The 26,006-nt window shown below is 36.4% G+C and overlaps 1 protein-coding gene across 1 annotated transcript in view; it reads right to left on the bottom strand.

The window, feature by feature from the left end:
* The window catches only part of LOC116552130 (protein FAM161A-like), a 4,455-nt gene extending 2,315 nt beyond the window's left edge, over positions 1 to 2,140 (bottom strand). Inside the window, exons 1-2 of the mRNA XM_032278833.1 lie at positions 1,692 to 2,140; positions 7 to 100 (exon numbers count right to left, since the gene is read on the bottom strand). Of these exons, the coding sequence (XP_032134724.1) occupies positions 7 to 100; positions 1,692 to 2,113 (516 nt within the window). The 5' untranslated portion in view covers positions 2,114 to 2,140. The remainder of the gene's footprint in view (positions 1 to 6; positions 101 to 1,691) is intronic.
* Between the last annotated feature and the right edge of the window lie 23,866 nt (positions 2,141 to 26,006).

The following is a 26,006-nucleotide window of genomic DNA, read 5'->3' on the forward strand; positions in this document are numbered from 1 at the left end:
AGAGGAGGACACATACAAGGAGGAAGACTGGCCTAAATCAGGCTCTGAAAATGATGTCATTAATGAGACAGGGTGATAGGAGTTCTTTTCTGATACAGATCTAAATGAGAAGAATAACTAGGTTATACTTTCAGTTGTGTGTGACCAAATATAAAAATTAAGAGTGACATAATTTCTTCCCCTCCCTCCCCCCGAGATGGAGTCTGGCTCTGTCACCCAGGCTGGAGTGCAATAGTGTGGTCTCAGCTCACTGCAACCACCACCTCCCAGATTCAAGTGATTCTCTTGCCTCACCTCCCGAGTAGTTGGGACTACAGGTGTGCCCAACATGCCCAGCTAATTTTTTGTATTTTTAGTAGAGACAGGGTTTCACCATGCTAGCCAGGATGGTCTCAATCTCCTGATCTCATGATCCGCCTACGTCGCCTCCCAAAGTGCTGGAATTACAAGTGTGATCCACTGCACTCGGCCAAGAATTACACATTTTCTAAGATCAGGGTATAATCAGAAGAGAGAAGCTGGCAGGGCTTGTAAAAATCATCACTTTTATTTGGAATAGAGCTGGGAGATACCCATAAATTATCTAGTTTGACTCCTTCATCTTACAGAAGAGGAACCTGAGATGGCAGAGGCTCCTTGTGTCTGACCTCTATTAAATTCTCCTCAAGCTTTCCAGAGTCACTGTCCTGAAGCATGTATCTGATCATGTCACTCCCCTGCTTGAAACTTTTTGGTAATTCCTCACTGCTATGAAGTCAAGCCTAGATTACAAACCCTTCAAGACTGGCAATTACTATCTTTTCAGTCTTACCCCTCCACTGGCTACCCTAGTCCCCATTCTGTATTTATATGCAGTCCTGTGAAGTTCCTCACACACACTATGATTTCTTACGCCATCTTGCCTGTGCATATACGGTTTCTGCTGCCTAGAAGGCCACTACTTATTCCTCCTCCAAAACTGAACTCAGATGTGACACTTTAGTGGAAAAGTCTGGCCTGCATCCCTCCGAAAGCCTGGCATGATCAACTACTTCTTCCTCTGTAACACTCTGTTACATCATGCTGTAATGTAATTTTTGATTCTCAGCTAGTCTCTAAGCTCCTTGAGGGCATCTTGTTTTTGACTCCTTAGTGCCCAGGCATAATCCGGCACACAGAAGACATGCAAGCATCGCTGGCTGACTAGATGTGTAAGTCTCAGAGCAGGTAACTTCGCAGCAGAAATGGGTCTTGAAATTGCAGATTATTTTGAAAACATATATCAGATTCATGTCTCTTAGTCCAGAACTCTTTGTACTAAATGATTAATGAGCTTGTGTTAATCCATATATTATAAAGAGCTTTTAAAATTAAACTTTTATGTTTATCATTCAAAATGGCTCAGATTAAGGTTTTGTTTGTTTTTTTTTTTATCATTTGAATGGCCCAGACTAAGTATTTTGATACGTGCCCTCAATGCTATAGGTAGGTCAGAGATAAAAGACCAAATGGCCATTAAATGACCCTCAAACCAAAAGGTCACCTAGTAAGCTGATAAGCCATTAAACATTTTGAACAAAATCCTACTTCCATACAGCATTAAGAGTACAAACAGATATTTAAGAGACAATATTCTGAAATAACTTTGTTCTGTCCTTTTAAGTATACGTTTTATTTTACAGTCTACAAATAACACTGAGTTACAAACTTACCTGGAAGAGTCACTAAGAGAGTCTTCCCTGATGACCAATGGCTGAACTTCCTTTAAATTTAATTTATCCTGGTACATTTTCTCTAATTTTGCCATAGTTTCTATGTGGGCAGCCTTCAACTCTTCTAATTTCTTGAAATACTCCTCATTAGAGTGGTAAATACCAGAAAGGTTCACAAAGTCCTCAGAGCTTCTCGGTGCATGTTCATCCACCCCAGAAAAGTTGGTGTTAAAATCGGCCGACGCCCCCGCGGGCTGCGCCACTTTCTCCTCCTCTTCGTCCTCCGAGGTCGCTGTCGCTGCCGCCAGGGCCTGTAAGGGGTCTTCGCTTTCGTACTGGGCGACCCGCGCCCCAGTAATGAGATTGACCGGTACCTGGAGACTGGAGGCCGCCAGTTTCGCCGCTTGGTGGGAGGCGGCCATCACCCCGCCTCCGCGGCCTCAGCGCCTGCGCTGGCCCCAAGATTTTTTTCTTTAAGGATCATGACATTGGTCTGGTAAAGAGTTTTTGGATGAGATCCCAAAAGCACAGGCATCAAAAGCAAAAATAGACAAATGAGATTAGATAAAACTAAAAAGCTTCTGCACAGCAAAAGAAACAATCAACAGAATGAAAAGACAACTTTCGGAATTTTTAAAAAATTGCAAATTGTGTTTTGACAAACAGTCAATAGCCAGAATATATAAGAAACTCAAACTCCTCAATAGCAAGAAAATAACCTCATTAAAAAGTATGCAAAAGATCTGAGTAGACATTCTAAAAGAAGATATACAAATGTGAACAAGTATTTGAAAAAATGTTCAACATCACTAATCATCAGGCAAATTCAAACTAAAACCACAATGAGATATATTTTCCCAGTTAGAATGGCTATTATCAAAAAGACAAAAAATAAAAATGCTGGTGAGAATGTGGAGAAAGGGGAACTCATACACTATTAGTGGAACGTACATTAGTATAGCCATTGTGGACTAGAAACAGTCTGGAGGCCCCTTAGAAAGTTAAAAATAGAGCTACTGTTCCAAGAATTCCACTACTAGGTACATATCCAAAGGAAATGAATTAAAATGTCAAAAAGACATTGCATTACTGTGTTTACTGTACCACTTTTCACAATAGCCAAGATATGGAATCAATGTAAGAGTCTATCAATAGATAAATGCACTTTGAAAAATGAATATATACATGATGAAATAGTATTCAGCCATAAAAATAATGAAATTCTTTTATTTGCAATTACATGGATAAACCTACAGGATTTTATGTTAAGTGAAATAAGCCAAACACAGGGCAAATATCAAATGATCTCTCTCATATGTAGACTCTAAAAAAGTTGATCTCATAGAAGTAGAGGGTAGAAAAGCAATTATCAGAGGCTGGGGAGGGGAGCGTGGAGGAAGTGATGAGGAGAGATTGATCAATGAGTACAAAATTACAGTTAGATGGAATAAATTCTGGTGTTCTATTGCAAAGTAGGGTGACTATAGTTAATAATAACGTATATTTCCAAATAGCCAGAAGAGGATTTTTAATGTTCTCACCACAAAAAAAAATGACAGTTGTTTGAGGTAATGCATGTGCTAATTATCTCAACTGATTATTACGCAATGTATGCATGTATTGAAATATCACACAGTACCTCATAAATATGTACAATGATTACATGTCAAAAGGAAAATAAAACTTAAAAAAAATTTTTTTACAGGTGAGATTTTATGATTGATGTAAAAACAACCTTGCTTGCCCTCCAATTGTTCTTCTTAGCCTGATTCTCAAAATTCAAACTGAGGAAAAAATTATAATATGTGTGCACACATTTTCATGTTTATGATTAAAGGGTAATATTTGTGGAAATAATTTAGAAACATCTACTTCTACATCTCTGTCTTCCCTGATATATGCTCTGCCTTATTCTTTTTAGATTGTGGGGATTTTTAGCTCAAAGGGGTCTTTGCAGTAATTTAATTTAGCCACTACATTGAACTAATGAGGAAAGAGGCTCAGGGGTAGAGTCAGTTCCTAAAAGAGGTGATTCAGTACTCTTGACTTCCAATTCAGAATTCTTTACCTTACATCAGATGCTAATATCTCTGTGTTCTTTATCTTGTCTCTTCTTATTGGCTTCCTGAGACAGTGAAATGCTTTTTACGCTAGCCCTTGTTCAGCATATAACTGTTGCAGACGTTTTGAATAAGCTACAATCCTTGGCATTATCTTGCTGGTATGTCTGTGTACTAAAGTGCTGTGTCTGATTAGTGTCCTTACTTGAATTCTGAGTTATTTGCAGACACTTTTTATCTTCTCTCTTTCAAGGGAACATATTTTTTAAAGAAACTCCTGTTATTATTTTGGGATTATTCAGCATAAGAGAGACCACTGGATAGGGCAAGGTTATAGTTTGCAAACAGTAAGTTCTATTCTGCATGATTTAAGCAGGTTTAATCAACAAGAAATTTATTGTAGAACATAATTAGTTCATGTAATATCCAGGAAGACTAGAGAAATGGGTCTGTATGCTACATAACTCAAAATAGTGAAGCCAGGGAAAAAAAATGCCTTTTAGACAAGAGACTATTCCAGTAAGAAAAAGGTAAAAAAAAAAAAAAAAAAAAAAAAAAGGCTGGACACTTCCAGTAAGTGGTGCACAGTGGTATACCACTTAAATCCTCCATCTGCGAGTCCTCTACTACACTGGGGACAGAGATTTTATCATCTTAAAACCACTAGAGTCAACGCTTGGGTTCCCTTCAGTCATCCATGGAGCTTCCAGAGCAGTTAACTCTCATTTCAACAAGGTATCCATGACAACCTCAATAACCTCTGCACAGGGACTGACTCTTTAAAGCACAAACTGATGGTGCCTGAAAGATTAGCACCATGACATGGATCAGCACCATGAAGCTTCATCATGAGTTTCTCCTGACTGATTGAAACCCCTTTTCTGTGGTCCAGGTTTTAGAACCTGCCTCCCACAGGCATCCCTGAAGTGTGTTTCTTTCTCAGGCCTATTGTGTTCAGAAAAGATGCCCTGTAAAAGCACTAGAAGGACTTCTGTCAAGACAGTTTTATTTCTCAATAATAGAAATGGTCACTACTGTGGTGATTCATTTTTCTAAGATGCGAGTAATTTCTTCTAACGTCATTGTTTAAACAGGCATCTTTTTATTTTGGGAGTGTATATATAATATCTTTATATATTTTATACATTAAAATAATAAGAATATTTATAATTACTCCTGTTGTTGTTTTACCGATTTTGATGATATTAAATGAAGTTCCTATCATTCATGGTAAGAGGAGAGAATTGGAAATGTAGTAGTTAAAACAGATTTTCCTAAGGTGGAAGCAAACTTCCCTGTTGCAAAATGTTTTTCTGAAGGAAAATTAGGAGATTCATTACAGAAGATAACATAATCACAGAACTGCACATTTGGTGAGATTTTGGGGTAATATAAATGAATATGCTTACCCTGGTATGGGTTTTATTCAAATACCACACAGATGATGTTTCTATTGTCTAAAATGATTCTAAGCAAAGAGTAAAGTATATCTGAGTACATTCCAGATGAGAACGAGATTTATTTACTGGACTCAAAACTCAACAAACATTTAAATAAACTTATTCAAAAGAATAAAAGAAAAGAAACAAGGAAATGAATAAAGAAAAAAAATGTGTGTATAGAGTAAAATTCCAGAGCTGAATTCATAAAGAATTTCTGTTGTGAATCAAACACACATTTTAGAAAGCCTGTCAACAACCCATAATCATCATCCGATTACCTCTTGGCTTATTGGTCCTTCAAAATTTTGGCCCAAATACTCAAAAATGTTTTGATTTGGAGGAATAATCAATAATCCCACTGGAACATTATTTAGGTTTTCTTTCTTTCTTTTTTTTTTTAATTTGGCAGTTTCCTGTACCTCTGGCAAAACAAGGTAAAATTAAATTTTCTTTAAAAAACAAACTATTCTGCTCTCTAATCCAAATTATGAGGTCTCATTCTTCTGAAATGAGAATTTGGAAGCCTCATTACCCATAGTATTATATCAGAGAAAAAGATGAAATTTCTGACATATAACAGGGATCCAATATACTTCACTGAGTCCAGATAAGAGTGAAGGTAAATGCCTAGACATGAACAATCAAGAAGTGCCTAGCCTATCTGAAATTCCACCAGGAATATTTTCCGATAGAGGAAAAAATAGATGGAAATAGATGGTGAGGAAAATTCACTTCCAAATAAATAAATTATTAAGTACACATATGCAAGATTTGGCACCAATTTATTACCACAAATCTCATAGCTTTAAGGGTTTACAAATGGAAACAGATTAATATTAATGAAGGAAGATATATACAGAGAGCAATTGTACAGGTATTGTATATGGCAGTTATTAAATAACATGTTTATATTATGTGAAGTCATCTGTGGGAATTTGGTGGTAGATTGGTAATTGTCAGTTTCAAAGGTAATAGAAGCTTTATGAAAGATGAAGTTATCTCCTTTTTTGTTTTTTTGTGAGAGGCTTGGTTTTAAAGAAAATCTTGAATGAATACACAGGGGTGGAAACATATTCCAAGTCTGCTACAGAAACAGAGCTGACTCCGAAACACTTAATGTAGAACATGTGTTATTAGTCCAGTTTGTGGCAGTAACAAACAATCTGAAAAATTCATTGGTTCACAACCACTAACATTCATTTCTTGCTTTCATTCCATGGGAGAGGCAGGTCAAATAGATTAGAATGGGTTTGGGTTAATTTGACTTCATGTGTTTTTTCATTCTGGAATCCAGGCTGATGAAATAGCCACCATCTAGAACATGTAACTGTCATGGCATAAGTCTATAGAAGAGAATGAGCTGAACTTTTATGCCTCTAAAGCCACTGGCATTCCCACCTACTTTTGTTTTCTTTCCAATTATTTTCAAGTAGGTGAAATGCACACGAAATTTAACATTGTAACCTTTTTTAAGTGTACAGTTCAGTGACATTATATACATAACGTTGTTCTATCATCACCACCATTCATTCCTACAACTCTTTTCATACTCTAATACTGAAATTCTATATCCGAAATCTCCGCGTTTTCTTCTTCCTCAAGCCCCTGGCAACCTCCATATTATTTTCTATCTCTACAATTTTGACTAAGTATATCATATAAGTGGAATCATATAGTATTCATTTTTTTGTGACTGGCTTATTTCACTAGGCCTAATGTCCTCAAAGATTATTACTGTTGTAGTATATGTTAGAATTTTTTTTATTTTAAAGGCTGAATAATATTAAATTGTATGTTTACAGCACATTTTGTTTATCCATTTATCTGATAATGGACTCTTTGTTTGCTTCCACATTTTAGCTGTTCTAAATAATACTGTACTGTTTTGAACATGAGCATGCAAGTATCTCTTTGAGACCTGTAATATGGTTTGGTTCTGTGTACCCACTCAAATCTCATGTCAAATTATAATTCCTAATGTTGAGGGAAGCACTTGGTAAGAGGAGATTGGATCATGGGGGCAGATATTCCCCTGGCTCTTATTGTCATAGTGAGTGAGTTTTCATGAGATCTGGTTATTAAAAAGTGTGTAGCATCTTCCCCTTCTCTCTCTTCCATCTACTCCAGCCACGTAAGATATGTCTGCTTTTCCTTCACTTTCTGCCATGACTGTAAGTTTCCTGAGGCCTCCCTAGCTATCCCTCCTATACAGCCTGCAGAACTGTGAGTCAATTAAACCTCTTTTCTTTATGAACTACCCAGTCTCAGGTAGCTCTTTATAGTAATGTGAGAAGGGACTAATACATAAAATGAGTGTTAGAAAAGTGGGGCATTGTTATAAAGATACCTGTAAATGTGGAAGTGACTTTGGAACTGGGTAATGGACAGAGGATGGAAAAGGTTGGAGGGCTCAGAAGAAAACAAGAAGATGTGGGAAAGTTTGGAACTTCCTAGAGACTTGTTGAATTGTTGTGACCAAAATGTTGATAGTGATATGGACAGTGAAGTCCCGACTGAGGAGGTCTCAGATAGAGATGAGGAACTTATTGAGAACTGGTGTAAAGGTCACTCTTGCTATGCTTTAACAAAGAAACTTGTGACATTGTGCCCTTGCTCTAGAGATCTATGGAACTTTGAACTTGAGAGAGATGATTCAGGATATCTGGCAGAAGAAATTTCTAAGCAGCAAAGCATTCAAGATGTAGCATGGCTGCTTCTAAAAGCCTAAACTCGTTTGCATAAACAAAGATGGGAACTGAAACTAGAACTTACATATAAATAGTAAGCAGAACATAAAACTGTGGAAAATTTGTAGCCCAGCCATGCAGTAGGAAGTAAAAATCAATTTTCTGGGGAGGAATTCAAGGCTGCAGAAATTTACATAAATAAAGAAGAGCCAAATGCTAATAGCCAAGATAATAAGGAAAATGCCTCCCAGGCATTTCAGAGGCCTTTGCAGCAACCCCTCCCATCTCAGGTCTAGAGGTCTAGGAGGGGTAAATGGTTTCACGGGCAAAGCCCAGGGCTCTGCTGCTCCATGCAGCCTCAGGACATAATGTCCTGCATCCCAGGTGTTCCAGTTATGGCTAAAGGGGCCAAGGTACAGCTTGGGCCATTGCTTCAGAGGGTGCCAGTGCCAGTGCCACCTTGGCACATTCCATGTGGTGTTGGGCCCACAGGTGCATATAAGGCAATAGTTGAGGATTGAGGTATGGGAGTCTCTGCCTAGATTTCAGAGGATGTATGCTGCAGGGGCAGAGCCCTTATGGAGAACTTCTACTAGGGTAGTGCAGAGGGAAAATGTGGGGTTGGAGCCTCCACACAGAGTCCCCATTGGGATACTGCCTAGTGGAGCTATGAGAAGAGTGCCACTGTCTTCTGACCCCAGAATGTTAGATGTTCTGAGAGCTTGCACCATGTACCTAGAAAAGCCACAGGCACTCAATGAAAAGTACCATGTGCCTAGAAAAGCCACAGGCACCCATGAAAGCAGCCAAAGGGGCCGTACCCTGAAGAGTCACAGAGGTGTAACTGCCCCAAGGCCTTTCGAGCCCACCCCTTGCATCAGTGTGGCCTGTACATAAGAGATTATTTGAGAGCTTTGTGATTTAATGACTGCGCTGCTGGGTTTTCAGACGTACATGGGGCCTTTAGCCTCTTTGTTTTGGCCAATTTCTCCTTTTTGGAATGGAAGTATTTACCTATTGCCTGTATCCCCGTTGTGTTTTGGAAATAATTAACTTTTTAAAAAAATTTTACAGGATCTTAGATGGAAGGAACTTATCTTATCTTGTAGCAGGAGTGGCCGCAGGAAAGGATCACTCGGACACCAAATACAGGAGGAAGGAATTTATTTCGGCTGGTAGCTTGATGGCATATGTGCCTAACAGCCAAGCTCCCCTAACAAAGGGAGGTTCAGCCTTTATATAGGCTTATACTTTAGATGTTACACGTGGAAGAATCTTAGGTTCATAGGCTTAGGACTCACATGTGAAAAGGTTTCTGGTTTGATCTTGTTTTAAGTAAAAATAGTGGCTTCTCCAAAGTGCCTTCTGGAGAGCTTCCCTAAGGCCTACCTTGTTGTTTTCAGGAAGGAGATTCAGGAGGTGCCAGCTGGCCTGCTCTCCCTTCTACTGAGATGCACAGTGGATGACAGAGGGGGAGGGAATCCCAAATGCCTGGGTCTCCCTCCTCAATCTCAGAGGAGACTTTGGACTTGGACTTTTGAGTTAATGCTGGAAAGATTTAAGAAATTGGGGGACTGTTGGGAAGGCATCATTGTGTTTTGAAATGTGAGAAGGACATGAGATTGGGGCAGAATGATATGGATTGTCTCAGTGTCCCCACCCAAACCTCATGTCAAATTGTAATTCCCAGTGTTGGGGAAGGAACTCGGTGGGAGGTGATTGAATAATGGGGGCAGTTCTTATGATAGTGAGTGTGTTCTCCTGATATCTTGTTTAAAAGTGTGCAGTACTTCCTCCTTCACTCTCTCTCTTCTGTTGTCATGTGAAGATGTGCTTGCTTCCCTTTCACCTTCAGTTATGATTGTAAGTTTCCTGAGGCCTCCCCAGCCATGATTCCTGTACAGCCTGCAGAACTGTAAGTCAATTAAACCTCTTTTCTTTATAAACTATCCAGTCTCAGGTAGTTATTTATAGCAATGTGAGAGCAGACTAATATACCCTGCTTACAATTCTTTTGGGTATATATGCTGAAATGGAATTGCTGGATTGTATGATAATTCCATTTTTAGTTATTTAAGAAAACTACATACTATTTTCCAGAACATCTGTATCATTTTACATTCCCACAAACAGTGCACAGAGTTTCCAAACTCTCCGTATTCTCTCCAACATGTTTTCTTTTTCTTTTTTTTATAGTGACCATTCCAGTGAGTGTGAGACATTATCTTATTATAATTTTGATTTACATTTCTCTAATGATTAGTGATGCTGATCATATTTTAGTGTGCTTATTAGGATATTTGTATATCTTTATTTCCCCTTTTTAAATTGTTTTTTTTATAGTTGAGTTTCAGGAATTCTTTATATACTCTAGGTATTAATCATTTAACAGATATGGGATTTGCAAATATTTATCTCATCCTATGTGTTGTGTTTTCACTCTATTGTTAGTGTCTATTGATGCACAAAATTTTGATTTTCATTAAGTTTACTTAGTTTATTTTTTCATTTGTTTTCTGTGTGATTAATATCATATCCAAGAAATCACGGCTAAATTCAATGTCATGACAATTTTGTCCTATATTTTCTTCTAAGATTTTTGTATTTTTAGGCTTTACATCTAGGTCATAACTATTTTGAGTTAATTTTTGTATATGATATAAGACAAGGGTGTAACTTATTCTTTTGCATGTGAATATTCAGCATTTTCCTGGGACCACTTGTGGAAAAGAATGTCTTTTATCATTTAATGGTCTTGTCATTCTCATCACAACTAATTTAACCGTGTGTGAGGATTTATTTTGGGCTTCTTTATTCTATCCCATTAGTCTATATGTCTGTCTTTATGCCAGTACCATACAGTTTTGATTATTGTAGATTTGAAGTAAGTTTGAAATTAGAAAATGTGAGTGTGCTGGTTCATTCTTGCATTGCTATAAAGAAATACCTGAAACTGTATTATTTATAAAGAAAAACCTTTAATTGGCTTATGGTTTTGCAGGCTGTACAAGCATGGTGCTGGCCTCTGCTTGGCTTCTTGGAAGGGTTCAGGGAAATTTTACTCATGGAAGAGTGGAAGGGTGCATGCACATTACCTGCCAAGAGTGAGAGCAAAAGAGAGTGGAAGGGGAGATGCCACACACTTTCAGAAAAATCTTACCTCCCAAGAAATTCACTCACTATCGTGAGGACAGTACCATGCCATGAGGGATCCACTCCCATGACTCAAATACTTCCTACCAGGCCACACGTTCAACACTGGGAATTACAGTTCAACAGGAGATTTGGTGTGTATAAATATTCAAAGTATATCATTCCACCCTTGGCCCCAATATTCAAAAACATATATGGATACCACAGAACAATTCCTTTTAGCACTGACAACATTATTGCATAGAAAACCATACCTAATATATCATTAGATTAGAATATAATTTATAGGACTCAGAATTCCCACAGATCCCTGCGACCAGCTAAATAAAAGCCAGTTTGACATTTTTCCAATTGGTATTTCACTCTATCTGATCCTGTATTTTGTTTTAGATAAAACCATCTGAGCTTTAGTAGTGTCAGTCTTAAATAAAGAGAAATAAAACAAGCCCTGCCCCTGCCACACAATTATACGTTCAAAGAAGTCATTTTGGCTGGACCAGCACCATGTAATTAATTTTAAGGAAAAGTGATACTTGGATACAAATTTATGAAAAATTATTAACTACATCTCTGAATTTCCAGCTTGAATTGGTAGGATCCTTTATCTACATAGATGACTTTAATCTCCTGGAATTGACCCTCATTCAAAAATGCTATTCAAAAGCACTGAGTATTCATTGGACAAGTCAAATGAGAGACATATATGAAGGGTTAAATAAATAAAAGGAGATATTCAATAACCTTGTGAGAACCTATTATGTATAAGAACTATGCTGCATTCTGGAGATGCAAAGTCAAAGCATTTATCTTTCTCAAGAAACTTAAAATCTAGTGGGGGACACAAATGCATAAAGTAATTACAGAACAGGCTGGTGCACGCATAATAGACATAGGCACATACACCACAGTCACCATGTGACAGAAGTATAGAGTTTATTAATGATAAATTTAGAAACAATCAGTCAGGAAAGTAGTAGAACCTACATGATCCCCTGAGTTCTTTTTCTGTCATAGAGTGGTACACCTAGGCTGGCCATAGTGGGATAGGACAGATCATGGGACTCTGCCCTAAAACACTGTTCATATTCATAAAGAAAGACAGGGGCCCTCTAGGTGACATAGGAGCAAGACCCTGAGGCATTCTGGTGAAAAGAGAACTGAGCAACTCAGACTTGCTGAGCCAGCAACTTGAGAAGCTACCGAGGCGACTGTAGCTCCCCTTGATAGCTCCTTAGAGGCCATCTAAACTGCTTCTTCTTTTTCTGGAATCCCAGAGAAAGGCATGGGTATCCAGAGAAGGCTCTCTGGAGGAAGATATTGAAGCTGAGTTTTCAAGAGGTTGCAAGATGAGAAAGGGGAATAACATTCTGATAAAGAAAAAAGCAAGTTACAAGGACTATAACAAGGAATTAAGGCACAGCATACTTAGCTGCAAATGGTCCACTGTGATTGCATAACAGGAGTGAGACTACAAGGGGCTGAGGGGGTGCCAGATCAATACATTATGCAGTTTCTAATAGTTAGGTCAAAGCAATGAGGGATTCAGCTGCATATATCCTTTCTACACAGCCTTCATTTGTTGATGTTGTGGAAAAGTAATAACTGAATAACCAGGAAACATATATGACAAATCCTAGCTCTTAAAAGTCACTGGTCTAGGTATAAAACAGAAATATTCTGATGCACATGTATATACAGAATATGGTGTCTTGTATTTTGAATATATTGCACTCTGAATACCTTGTCTGAATAAAAATAACTTGCTAAGGAAAGGAGAGAGGAGAGAGACCATGTTGAGAGAAACCTTCAAATTCCAAGAAGACACCAGGAGTCTCCAGAGGCAGGGAGCAAAATAGATGCAAAACAGAACCTAGAGACCACCCATCTAGTGGCATCTGTTGATCAACAGTATTCTATCACCCACTGAATGTCCAGTAGGAGTAAGGCCTCCCTGTGGCCAAAGACTGGGTTTAGCTCTTCAAACAGCTTATGTCTTTAAGACAACTCCACTTTTTAGAGCCTAAGACATCATAAGTTCCTGGAGACTGTGGACTCCTGCAGAGGAGTGAAGATGGTATGGAAAAGAGAGACTACTTAATGGCCAAAATGGAAACAAATATGTATTAGAATATCAAATATAGGTAGCACATAAGAGGTTGTGGTGAGCTGATGAAAATAACACATTTACTTCTCAGAGTGGAATATCCAAAGTAGGATGGGTCTAGACAACTATAAGGATGACAAACAATGTTGTGAAAACATTACCAAGACCAGTGTGAAATCCCTGAATATCTATAAAAATCAGCATTGCAAATTTCTGTATTCACATATTTGAAAAAAACACATGAAAAAAATCTTTAGAAGTCTATCTAAATGTGTTTAAGAAAAAAGTATTAATGTTAATTTCTTTTGTTGTAACTTTTACTATTATGTAGTATAAATATCATTAAATGAGATTCCAAATCCTGAATTATAATGTTTTAACCTATGTTCACTGAATTGACTTTAGTCTCTTGGATCAGATTCTTTTTCTCTTCCTGATTATCAGAGTACTAAACATAATTTTTAAAAGAAGAGATGGTGTTGGGGAGTATGAAAAAGTGGAAGAAAGTCACATGTTATTCTACTACTGCTACCCCAAAGAAACCATGGTTTACCTAGTTAACCACAGGGCTTTCTTCCTCTAGTCTTTTTACCACGTAGTTGACATACCATTGATAACATTTTTCTTATTTTTAATTTTTATGGGTACATAGCAGGTGCATGTATTTATGGAATGCATGAGATGTTTTGATACAGGCATGCAATGTGAAATAAGCACATCATGAAAATGTTTCTTATTCTTTAACTTACTATTCTATCAAGATCATGTGTCCTAGTTCTTGAAACCAGCAAAAAGTTCATTTTCTAAACTTGTCTTACTGCTGGTTTTAATCATGTTTGTCTCCATTTAACTCCAGACAGGGTAGGAACAAGGTGAAATTCCTGGGAAGAAGAACAGCCCTTAGGGGTGTAACAGTGACGCAACAAGGGAAAATATGAAGTTCTGGCCTTGGTACAATGAAAGGCTCCTCAGTGGGTGATGGGCTTGTGGGAATTCTGTCTTGGATAACAAATAGAGCAGACATGTCCATCTAGACTGAGGTTTCTCCTAAGAGAATTAAAAGGAGCAGAAAGACACAATTACCTGTGTATAGGGAAAGTTACCTATTAACAGCCATGCTTTCCTATGAGAAATCAAAACCAATGTTGTGTTACAAAGCAACTGGTTCTGACCAGCTGAAGCTGATTAATGGCGGTGAATGTTGAGCTACTCCAGCACACTGGAACAAACAGAAGACACTTTTCTGACCAGTATACAGTGGGATTTATTTTAACCAATTATGAACAGAGGTAGGGAATCATTATTCTATCCAGAGTGCTAGTTTCAATTAATGTCATGATGTGTAAGCACCATGAATGCCTGTCCATATGCTACCATTAAAAAACACTGACATTTTCCTCTTAGAGAATTATTGAGTGAATTCCTTCAAAATGCTTGTTCTCAGGCAAATAAATTCTACTACTGTTTTGGTTTTCTGATTTTTTTTCCTCTGTTGCTGTTATTTTATTGTTGTACCTACAAATCTATTGTTTGAATAAAGTACATGTAACACAACAATCGTTAACTGTTTATATTTGCCTTTTGGATTTAAACCCAATATGTATGTTTCAAAATGTCTCAGAAATAGACATGTAACCCAATCCATTATTCCACTACCCATCTCTAGGAAAGATGAGGATTTACTTTTAAGGATTCTATATATTTCCCAGTAGTGCATTATAAGCCAGGGATGCCATAAGTTTTGCTTCCTTGAGTTCATATAGGATTTATTGTCTATGTACAAGTTACATCATTATTAATATGTAGGCATTAAAAACTGATAACCCAAAGTGGGAATAGCCCTTGGCCAAACCTTGAAGTAAGTAAAGTTCGCCTTCATTTCTCCTTTGCCCTGGATACTCTGCAGGATGTCAGCTTCCCCCTAAGTTTGGCTCCTTTTTTTCTAAAACACTCTAATGGCTAATTTCTTAGTATACTAACAAAGCTTTCAAGTGGAAGTGAGCACAGCAAAGAATGAACCTTGTTAGTGACACTTTCAAGAGTTTTCTAGTGCCGTGATCTTCAAACCCAAAGTAATAACACACTCAGCAATAAGCTCTTGGACTGGGAGTTAAGATATTATTTTCAATAGGGCCCCTTCTTGGAACTCTCACCACCAGATGACTGTTTACACCGATTATGCAAAGCTCTTTCTTAAAGTATGATTAGAACATTTGTGTTTGTGAAATATTCTGCCAGTTGGTGCCTGAGATTGTTTTGGAATTAAACTGTAGAGGTATAACTTATAGGTCTTTTATTGAATGGGTACATGTTATTTTAATTTTTAAAATTATCATTAACCTCATCATCATCTTAGCAGTAATTACTACTTCTACTTCCACTGCCGTGGCTATGATATTCATGTTTTAAGTCCTTAGTATGGGTCAGGTGTTCGGGGGAAACTACTCTTCTTCCATGAGGGTCGGGGGCTTCAGTGATACAACACTTCCTCTATGGGAGGAGGATGGGTATATCTGATGATTGGAATGGAAAGATTCTGGTATCTTTTGGCCAATGTTTCTTCAATAGGTGCAATAATGAAGCATTATGCCTGAGCTTTCTCTCTCCCCATTCACAAAATTTCAAGGGCTTTAAATTTGGTGCTGGAAACTCCATTTCCCAAACACCTGAGAATATGCAGCTTTAGTGTGGTTTAACCATGTTTATCAGTTGTATGAGTCATTATGCTCAAATTTTGATTCTATTCCAGTGTCAGCTGATTCAGAACTATGAGGGATAGCAGTCAAATGACCCCTCAGAGACTGAAACCCCCAACTAAACCCCCAGGCTCTATGCTCAGAGTTTTACATGCAGTATCTCATTTTACTGTCACAACAATTTTGAGAGGTAAATATCATTACTCATTTAACAAATGATGATGAGAATTTTGGTGACATGCTCAGTAGATAAGCAGGAAAGGATTGTGTACCAGGTATGTCATGTTGCTTGCTATTCTTTATATTTTTACCCCTCAAGTATTTGTCCTTAAACTGTATTGTCTGTTATCACTTGATTTTGAACTTCTGATAAATAGACTCATGCTTTATTTATATTCTATTTGGCTTACTTCTCTCATGTTGCTTATGAGATATTTTTCATATTGGTCCATATAGTGTAGTTTCTTCATCTAGTAAATAAAATGAAGTTGCCACAATTGGTTTATTATGCTTCTTATGGACATTAGGGTTGTTTACATTTTTTACTATTATGAATAATATCACTATGAATTTTCTTGCATTTGTCTCTTAGCACATAGATGCAATTCATTTTTTTATTAAACCTTGTTCCATACCCTGGCTTACCCTTGATATTTAGTCTTCCGAGTTGAGTCATCATGGTGAGGGGACAACAGTATCCTCTTGTGGTTTTATTTTGAATTTATCTGATGTCTAAAGAGAATGAACACCTTTTCATATGATGTGTTTAGTGATCTTGCTTTTCTTTTAATAAATCCCCTTTAAGTCCCTTTGCCATATTTCTACTAGATTTCTACTAGGTTTCTGTCTTCTTATTAACTTGTAGGAATATCATATGTGATAGCCTTCTGTCAAGTACGTGCATCACAAATATTCTCTACCGCTATCTGGTTTACCATTTCACCCTCTTATGTTCTTTTGATAAAAGGAAGTTTTAAAATTTAATGTAATGAAATGTACTGCTCTTTTCCCTTATTGTTAGTATTTCTTGTTTCTCTTTTAATACAATCTTCACCTGACTTTATATAATAAACTCTTCCCATATATTATCATCCAAAAATTCTATTTTGCTACTTCTCACATTCAAATATTACTTAGGATTTATTTTTATGTGATATAAGGAAGGGTTAGATTCATTTATCCCATAGAGAAATCCAATTGTCTCAGCACAATCTATAGAAAATAACGTGTTTTGCTCTTTCTGCTCTGTGGTCCCTCCATCATTATACATCAAGTGGCTGTATATTTGTAGGTCTTGGTGGGGTGGTGGCGAGGGGTCTTCTATCTTGTTGGCTAATTTGTCTAATCTGATACTAATTCCGCATTGCTTTAATTTCTATAGCTTTATGAGTGGTATTTAGTATCTAGTAGAATAAGTCTTTCTTCCATTGTTTTCTATTTTCCTTCTTTGAGATTATCTGAACTGTTCTTCACTCGCATTTTCACATAATTTAATAATCATTTTGTCTATTTCCACAAATATAGCTGCTGAGATTTCAACTGATATTGCATTGAATCTGTAGATTAATCTGGAATTAATTAATCGTAGTTTTATAATAGTGAGTCTTCAAATTTAAGAGCATGGAACACCCTTCTGTTTAGTTGTCTTTAATTTCCTTCAATTATGTATTTAGGTTTCTGACTAAAGGTCTTAGTCATCCTTGGTAAGATTTATGCTTAAAATTTTTATTCTTTCTTAAAATTGGTGGCCGTTTCAAAATTTCTCTTTTATTTATTGCTTGTATGAAAATGCAATTTATATTTTGATATCAACTTTGGATCTAGTAATTTTGCTTATAAGTCTTGTTAATTAGAATTCATGTGTAATTTCTCTTTGATACTAAACAGTTACAGCATTTGTTAAATACAGTATTTGTTTCCTCCTTTTTCATCCTTATACTTTTATTCTTTATTCTGTCTTACTAAGCTGCCTAGGAACTCTAGACAATGCTGAACCGAAAGTGGGAATAACAGGCATCCTTGGTTGTTCCTTATCTTGAAGGATAGGTTTGCACAGTGTTTCAGAATTAAGTATGATGCAGATTACAAATTTTTATAGATAGCTATCAACTAAAATTCTGCTTCCCCTAAATCTTTTCAGTTTTAAAATTTTTGTTAGCTATTTATAATTTCTAGGAGTATATGCTTTAAATGTTTCATTTAGATTTTTAGCTGGCATTATTGGAAGGCTTAGTTAGTATTATTTAAGTCACCATTACTGGAAGGAAGATAGCTGAACCATGTATAATTTTTATGGGTGATTTAAAAATATTTTAAAGACTAAACCATTTTTATAATTGTCTATAAGATATTTTTATTTTAATATGTTCTAACTTTAGAATTGAACCACTATTTGATTGTATTATAGCTTCTTTGTCACTGAAATTTTTTTAGGAGAAAAAAAGAGAGAATATCTATTAATTAATTGTTGAGTCTAGCAAAATATAATTCCAGAACTCCACCAGAGTAGGAGGAAAAAAAGAAGAAAATAGACTCATGTCACTTAGGAATACAGAATCAAATGTCTTTAATAATTTAGCAACCCAAATATGTTAGTATATTGAAAATACAATATACACTGACCAAATTGGATTTACTTCAGAAATATAAATATAAATCACTGTTGAAATATTATTCATAAAACTCAACCACATTAAATGAAAATAATAAAATATTTTATTCAGCTTTATAAATTGTACTAAGATATAAAAACATTAATGTTTTATGAAAATGAAACAGTAAGCTAGGAAAAGAAGAAAATTTCTTACTGTAATAATGAGTCTTTTTATCAAAACATAAATCATATTTAATATGAAAACACTGGAACATGTCCACTCTAGTCTGAAACAAGATAATGATGATGCCCACCATCACTATGGTATTCAATGCTTTTCTGGAGGTTCTAGTCCATGGGTTGCCAAACTACAGCCTGTAGGCCAAATCTGGCCCCCTACCTGTTTTTGTAAGTAGTTCTATTTAAACACGGTCATGGTGATCTATTAACATATTATCTATGGCGACTTTTTGCACTATAATGGCAAAGTTGAGTAGTTGACAAAGAGGCAGTATGTCTCACAAACCTAAAATAGTACTATCTGGCCCTTTACTGAAAGTGGTTGCTGATCCCTGTTTTAATGCATACAATACATTTTTTAAATAAAATAAGATGTTAAAGTGGACAGAAAAAATATATATTTTTGTCTACTTAGAAAGTCTAATTGAATCAGTGGAAAACACTAGGTTATGAAACATTACAGGACAACTACACAAAGAAATGCTTTTTATAACCAATCAATAACTAGTTAGAAAATATTATAGAAAAAGTACCATTCCCAAGAGTAATAAGAGTTTTAGTATTGCCAGTAATAAACAATCTTCAGCCTGTGAAGATTTTAATTAAAATGACAATAATTTATACAGAAGAAAGGATGGTGGCTTGGATAGGGACAATGGGAGTAGAGATGCAGAGGGGTGACCAGATTTGAGAACTATTTTAGAAAAAAAAAGTAGAGCTTCCTTAAAAGAAAACAACACATGCTTCCTTGGGGCAACAGAGTAATATCAGAGTTTGGGCACTGGATACCTTCTATTCTCTGTGTGATCCTGGTTAAATTATGTATTCTTTCTTTGGTTCAATTTCTTCCTCTGCAAAATGGAATTAAAAGTACTCCTCATGGGTTGCTGTTAATAATTTGGAAAGTAGATGTAAAATAGCACAGTGTTTGAAATATAACACATTCTTGATAAATGTTAAGTAGTATTACAATTTTTTTTAGTGGATTATTTTTAGGTTACATGGTTTATAGGAGAATTTATCATTCAGTGTCCTGAATAAAGTAAGACTCCATCCTAGGTCTGTAGGTGTATGCTTCACTGGAAAAAAAAAAAGGGCTTTTAGATCAATATAGGCAATTTATTTCAAAATGCTTTATTTTAGACAATATGATATATATGGCCTTAGTTTAAGTTTACATCTGCAGGTAGTCAGTTAGGATGTGATCGAGAATGCACTGTCTGGGAGTGGTCAGCCAACATCGTGTCAAGTACCATAACCCATTTGGCAATTATATGTTGATTAACCTATACATTGATATGGCAATCCATATGTTGATTAATGATTAATCATATGAAGATAACCCATACTTATCTATTTAACATACTGAAAACAAAAAATGGATTTTATTGCTAAAAACAATGTCTTGTTTTCAACAATAGATGTTACATGTAACTCTCAATACTGAAGTTAGAATTTTTCTCAATTTTGCTTTATGTAAATAAAAGGATCAACAAAGGCCTGTATCCTGAACACATTATGAATGACACCCAAGACTTGCTCCTTAATAGATCTTGTGTCCAGCCAATCATTGGTTTGGGAATATCTGTTTGCCTCATACCCACTAGAAGGCACACACTTGGGAATTGCTTCATGAACCTCTGGTACCTCTGGTATACTTGGAGCATCTTAAAGGACAGAGAAATGGAACTTCATCAAGCTTACAGAATGGATTTCTTAACCATTATCTTTGTTAATAAATATTTGTCTAAAAATATTCATATGTATGAAAACATTTTATTTGAGATTGGCTTTCCTCATAAACCAAGTGGCAAGACTGTGAGTGAGTAACTAACTGCTACCACCTCAAATTTTATTGACAGGTTTTTTAAAAAGCACATTTTTATACCAAGAAGAATATAAGAGAACTGAATGGCTTGGGACAGCTTTTAAGAAACCACAATTCTGTGAATCAGTTTCCCCACACTAATGTAGAGCCATCTTTCTCAATAACAAGTTGCCTGGTATAGAAGCTTTCAGTCTCTTTAGTTTTCTTGGTATCTGTGGCCCAGGAATGGACATGGGAAAAAAATTAGAAGCTCTGTTATACAATATCATTGTCCCCAGTGATAGCTACAGAATCCCTGCTGCCACCACCATAAAGAAAGCCTTCGTTAACCTAAACAACTGAAATAAACTTTTCTTTACAGTTGCAATCCAAAGGAATTATAAACTAGGATCACACAAATGACTATTCCCTTGCTCCCCCCACTTCTCAATTCAACTCTGGCACACAAGAGAAATATCTGGTCTTGAGCCTTATAATTTCAATACCGAGCTCTATGCAGGGCATCCCAGTGGCAAGCTACTTTTCTCCCCACTTTCCTCCTTTCTTCCTATTCCCTTGCACAGCAATACAAATGATATGGGTACTCATTTCCCTGTGCTGAGAAACGCAATCCAGACCATTTCCCCAGGTGGTTGGATAAAGCTACTAACCATCACATTTATATTCAATACCTCTAGTATACTCAAGCCCAGTGCTTAAGCAGGAACAACAATCAAATCTCCTGAGAAGCTTTCTCAAAATACAAATTACTTACCTTCTACTATCAGAGATCCAGGTTACTTTTTTGGGTAAGCCCCAGCATGTATATTTGGAAAAAAAAACATGCTAGCACATATATAATTACATTTTAAAGCCACTACTTAAGCCTCTAAACCAGTTGGGTGAAATCCAGGTGTACTACATGGGTCACTATGCTTACCTTCATACTCTTTTTCAAAATATTTGGCTTCCTATCCTGGGGACATGCAGCCTTAAATGTTCCCAGCTGTATCTCTCATGTTTTTGGCTGCCATATTCAAATGGTGTTAAGAATGGGGACTGCCTCTCTGGCCCTCCTCTCTTTTTAGATTGCCTAGTATGACCAACCAGGACATTGTTTAATCATATTTTTCTAGGTCTTGGATTATACTGGGCTGTGGTCTATGTGTGTCCCACAAAATTCATATTTTAAAACTTAATCATCAATATGATAGTATTAAGAGGTGTGGCCTTTAAGAGGTGATTGAGTTAGGAGAGCATAGCCCTCATGAACAGAATGTGATCATAAAAGGACTGGAGGTAGTCAGCTAGGTCCTTTTGCCCTTCTATCCCTTTCATCATGTGAGGACACAGCATTCAAGGTGCCCTCTTGGAGCCAGATCCCTGGCTCTCACCAGACACCCAACTACCAGTGCCTTGATTCTGGACTTCCTAACTTCTAGATCTATATATCCATTGTTCATAAATTATCCAGTCACAGATATTTTGTTATAACAGCATAAGCAGACTAAGGCAACAGTCACTTCAGGACACTGGGTTAGAGTGGTAATCTCTTTCTGGCACAACAATCCTGGTCTCCATGCCTGAGCCGCATGCGTAAGTTCTACACCTCATCTGAGGAGTCAGAGAGCATACAGCTGAGAGGCCGTTTTACCTAATCTAATGGTGACAGAAAGAGATCAGTGAAAAAGTAAGCAGGTCATGAACTAAGAGTTGCTTAGGGGCTCCTACAGGAGGAAGAAACAGGATGTACTATTTATGAGAAGCTTCTGGCTCTGCTTGGCACATATTCAGTGTAGTGGCAAACTCCAGAAATACCCTAAGCTGTGGACTAGATGTTCACTATGGCTTGTTATGCAGTCCTGAGACTTCCGGTGTGAGTGTGCTGGATTAGAAGTTCAGAGACATGATAGAGAGGAAGTGGCTTGGCTGGATCCATGCAATAGGTTTTTCTAGTACCATTAATATCAATAAAGCAGAAAGCTGCTACAATTTCTATCCTCTTTAGAAAAATTCCTCTCTCACTAGATGTTCCAGAATCTATGGGAAATTTGACCAAATAAGACTGCTTATTGAAATATTAAATATTATGGTGTTCATTTTTCAAATATCATTATTTCTCTAGTTGACAGGAAATGAACTAGCATTTGGATTATTCATCCAGTCACCACATAAATGGTTAATTTACAGAGCACAGCAAAAGTGATTCTGTGGACAAAGGACCTGGATTTTGATTATATTTGTTTCCATCTCACAAATATTGAACATCCAGCCTATGACTGCCCTGTGCTTTTTGGGGATAGGCGGGATAGAGTTGACCTGTGTGTTCTCATAAATCAGGTGATTCTAAACTTGCCTCAAAGTAAGTGAAACTTTAAATTTATGCCACAGGGTTTTATTTCCCAACAACACCCATTAATTATCTGACTCAAACTCCTTGGACAGTAGCAATAATTTAAAATTGCAAAATGTGAATTCTTCAAGGGAACACTGGAAAACAGATGTGAACCCTTGAAAAATACTTAGCTGAATTCACAACTCAAGAACAATATTTTATTGTTGTTCTTATTCATATCATTTTGGTACAAGTGGGCAAACTGTTACCTTGGTCACGTTTCTTTTTGTACAACATGAAATCATTTCCACATTTTGTTTATGCAGCACATATGTATTGTGTGTTGCAATGTGCCAGATGCTGTGTTACTGAAGTCTTCCACAGCACTCACAATGCTTTTCCTATGTCCATTAATTTTCACCTATATTTTCTTCTCTATCTCCATCATCCCTGATTTTATTCTGTTTTCAATGGCCTGCTCAAATTCCATTTCTTTATCAAATGTTCAATGATGCCCCAAACAGAATAAATCCTACTCTATATCCATGAACTGCACATTTTTTAGTTTAGCATATTCCAGATTGCCTCATTTTTAACATGCATTTTTTTGCTTCCAAATTATGTGTACTTAAATAACAGGGATCCTCTCTTGTTCATTTCCTATGTGACCTAGCCTAATGGGGCCTCTTTAGAAAATGAAAAGGCAAATATGTTCCTTTGTTTTCTTTCTAAGATCTTCTTCTCCTCCTCCTCCTTCTGCTTCTTCTAAAAGGCAGTTGAGAACAGCAAAAGGTATTATGCATCATCTAAAGATGTATAAAGATTGAGTCGTAATGTTCATTTTTTTTTGTATTTGGCTTTGTCTCTTCATAATTTAGAGATCTTTCTATATCAGCATACACAGATATACCTTATTCTTATGAAAAGGTACATAGTATTCCCTTAAAAGGAAGTACTAAAATTTCTTGTCAGTTCCCAAAGGGTGGACCTTTAGTCTGCTTTTCAGTATTTTGTTATACAAACATTGCCACAGTGAACATTATTGTATTTTATGTATTTTTGAAGTTTTGTTTGTCAGTTACCTCCAGCTAAAGACCACCATGAACATAGATGTCACTGAAACAAGTTTGGCTTAATTATTCATCACAGTAATGGAGAAAGGACACCTTACGTCATTTTAGAGTGTGTTCGAGAAACTGGGAATTAGCTTTAGATTGTGTGGTCAGCCACAGGAACACTATCATTGGCTATAGACTGAAAAAATAGAAAAAAAAAAAACCCAAACAATCCAAGAACCCTGAGACAACTACAAAAGGTGCAACTTACATGTAATGGTATACTTATATCAAAATACCAATGTCGTATATCATAAATATATGCAATAAAAATGAGAAAATAAAAGGAAAAAAGAAAAATATATATATTTCTTGTGGATATATTTGATTTCATAGTATTACCTGCCAGCAACAACAACAAAACAACATCTAGGTGTATCATTTTCAAACTACAGAAAATCAAAGATAAAGGAAAACACTGAAGGAAACCAGAGGAAGAAAACTCTTTACTTACAGAAGGAAAAAGATAAGAATGATGTTTGAATTCTCTTCAGAAATTTCAAGCAAGAGAAGAACGGAATAAAATATTGAAAGTTTTTGGAGAAAAAAACACCAAGCTAGAATTCTGTATTTTGCAAAATTATCCTTCAAAAGTAAGAAGAAATATAGTTTCTCAGACAAACAAAAATTGAGGAAATCTGTTGCCAGCAGGCCTCCCTGGCAATAATTTTTTATAAAGTTCATTAGAGAGAAAGAAAAGAACTCAGATTACATAAATAAAGAAAGAGTATAAGAGAAGCAGTAAGTAAAGGTAAAATTAAAATTTTTATTTTTCTGTATCTAAGAGTTTATTCAAAATAATGACAGCAGCAATCTATTCTATTATATATATATGCACAATCCATGAAAGAAAGAATTAATAAGCTGAATTTTATTCAAATTAAAATGTTCTACTCTGCAAAAAATGCAGTCAAGAGAATAAAAGAGAAGTCGTAGACTGGGAGAAAATGTTTGCAAAAGACACATCTGATAAAGGACTGTTATCCAAAATATGCAAGGAATTCTTAAAACTCAACAAAAAGAAAACAAACCACCTGATAAAAAATGGGCCTAAAATCTTATATTAGGCTGTTCTTGCATTGCTGTAAAGACATACCTGAGACTGGGTAATTTATAAAAAAGGAAGTTTAATTGGCTTATGTTTCTGCAGGCTGTACAGACATGGTGCTAACATCACTTGGCTTTTGGGAAGGCCTCAGGGAGATTTTATTCATGGTGAAATGTCAAGCAGGAGCAGACACATTACATGGCGAAAGCAGGAGCAAGAGAGCAAAAGAGTTGGTGGGGGAGGTGCTACCGACTTTTAAATGACCAGATTTTATGTAAACTTAGAGCAAGGGATATCAAGGATTCCTAAGAAGATGGCACAAGCCATTCATGAGGAATCTGCTCACATGATCCCAACGTTTCCCACTAGGTCCCACCTCCAACATTAGGGATTACATTTCAATAAGAGATTTGGGTGGAGACAAATATCAAAACTGTATCAGACTTCAACAAACACCTCATCAAAGAAGATATGTAGATGTCAGATCCAGATGGCTTCATATAATGCACCATCAGGGAAATGCAAATTCCAACAACAATGATGTATCACAACACATCTATTAGAATGGCCAAAATCCTGAAAAATGACAACAGCAAATGCTGCTAAGGACATGGAGCAACAGGAACTCTTCCATTGCTGGTGAGGATGCTAAATGATGTAATGATTTTGGAGGGCCGTTTGGCATTTTCTTATAAAATTGAACCTGTTCTTACTCTATGATCCAGTAATTAAAGTCTTTTGTGTTTACAAACAGGGTTAAAAAATGTATGTCCACACAAAAACCTGCACACAAATGTTTATAGCAGTTTTATTTATAATTGCTAAAACTTGGGAGAACCCAAGATGGCCTTTAGGGGGTGAATGGAGGAATAAACTGTGGAATATCCAGAAAATAAATAGTATTCAGAGGTAAGAAGAAATGAGCTATTAAGTCATGACAAGACATGGAGGAAGCTTAAATACATGTTACTATGTCAAAGAAGGCAATATGAATAGGCTGCAGTTATCCCACTCCCACCTCAGATCTTGGCTGAT

The sequence above is a fragment of the Sapajus apella genome, unplaced genomic scaffold (genome assembly GCF_009761245.1).
Source record: "Sapajus apella isolate SASKATOON/1434 unplaced genomic scaffold, GSC_monkey_1.0 scaffold11, whole genome shotgun sequence".
NCBI lineage: Eukaryota > Metazoa > Chordata > Mammalia > Primates > Cebidae > Sapajus > Sapajus apella.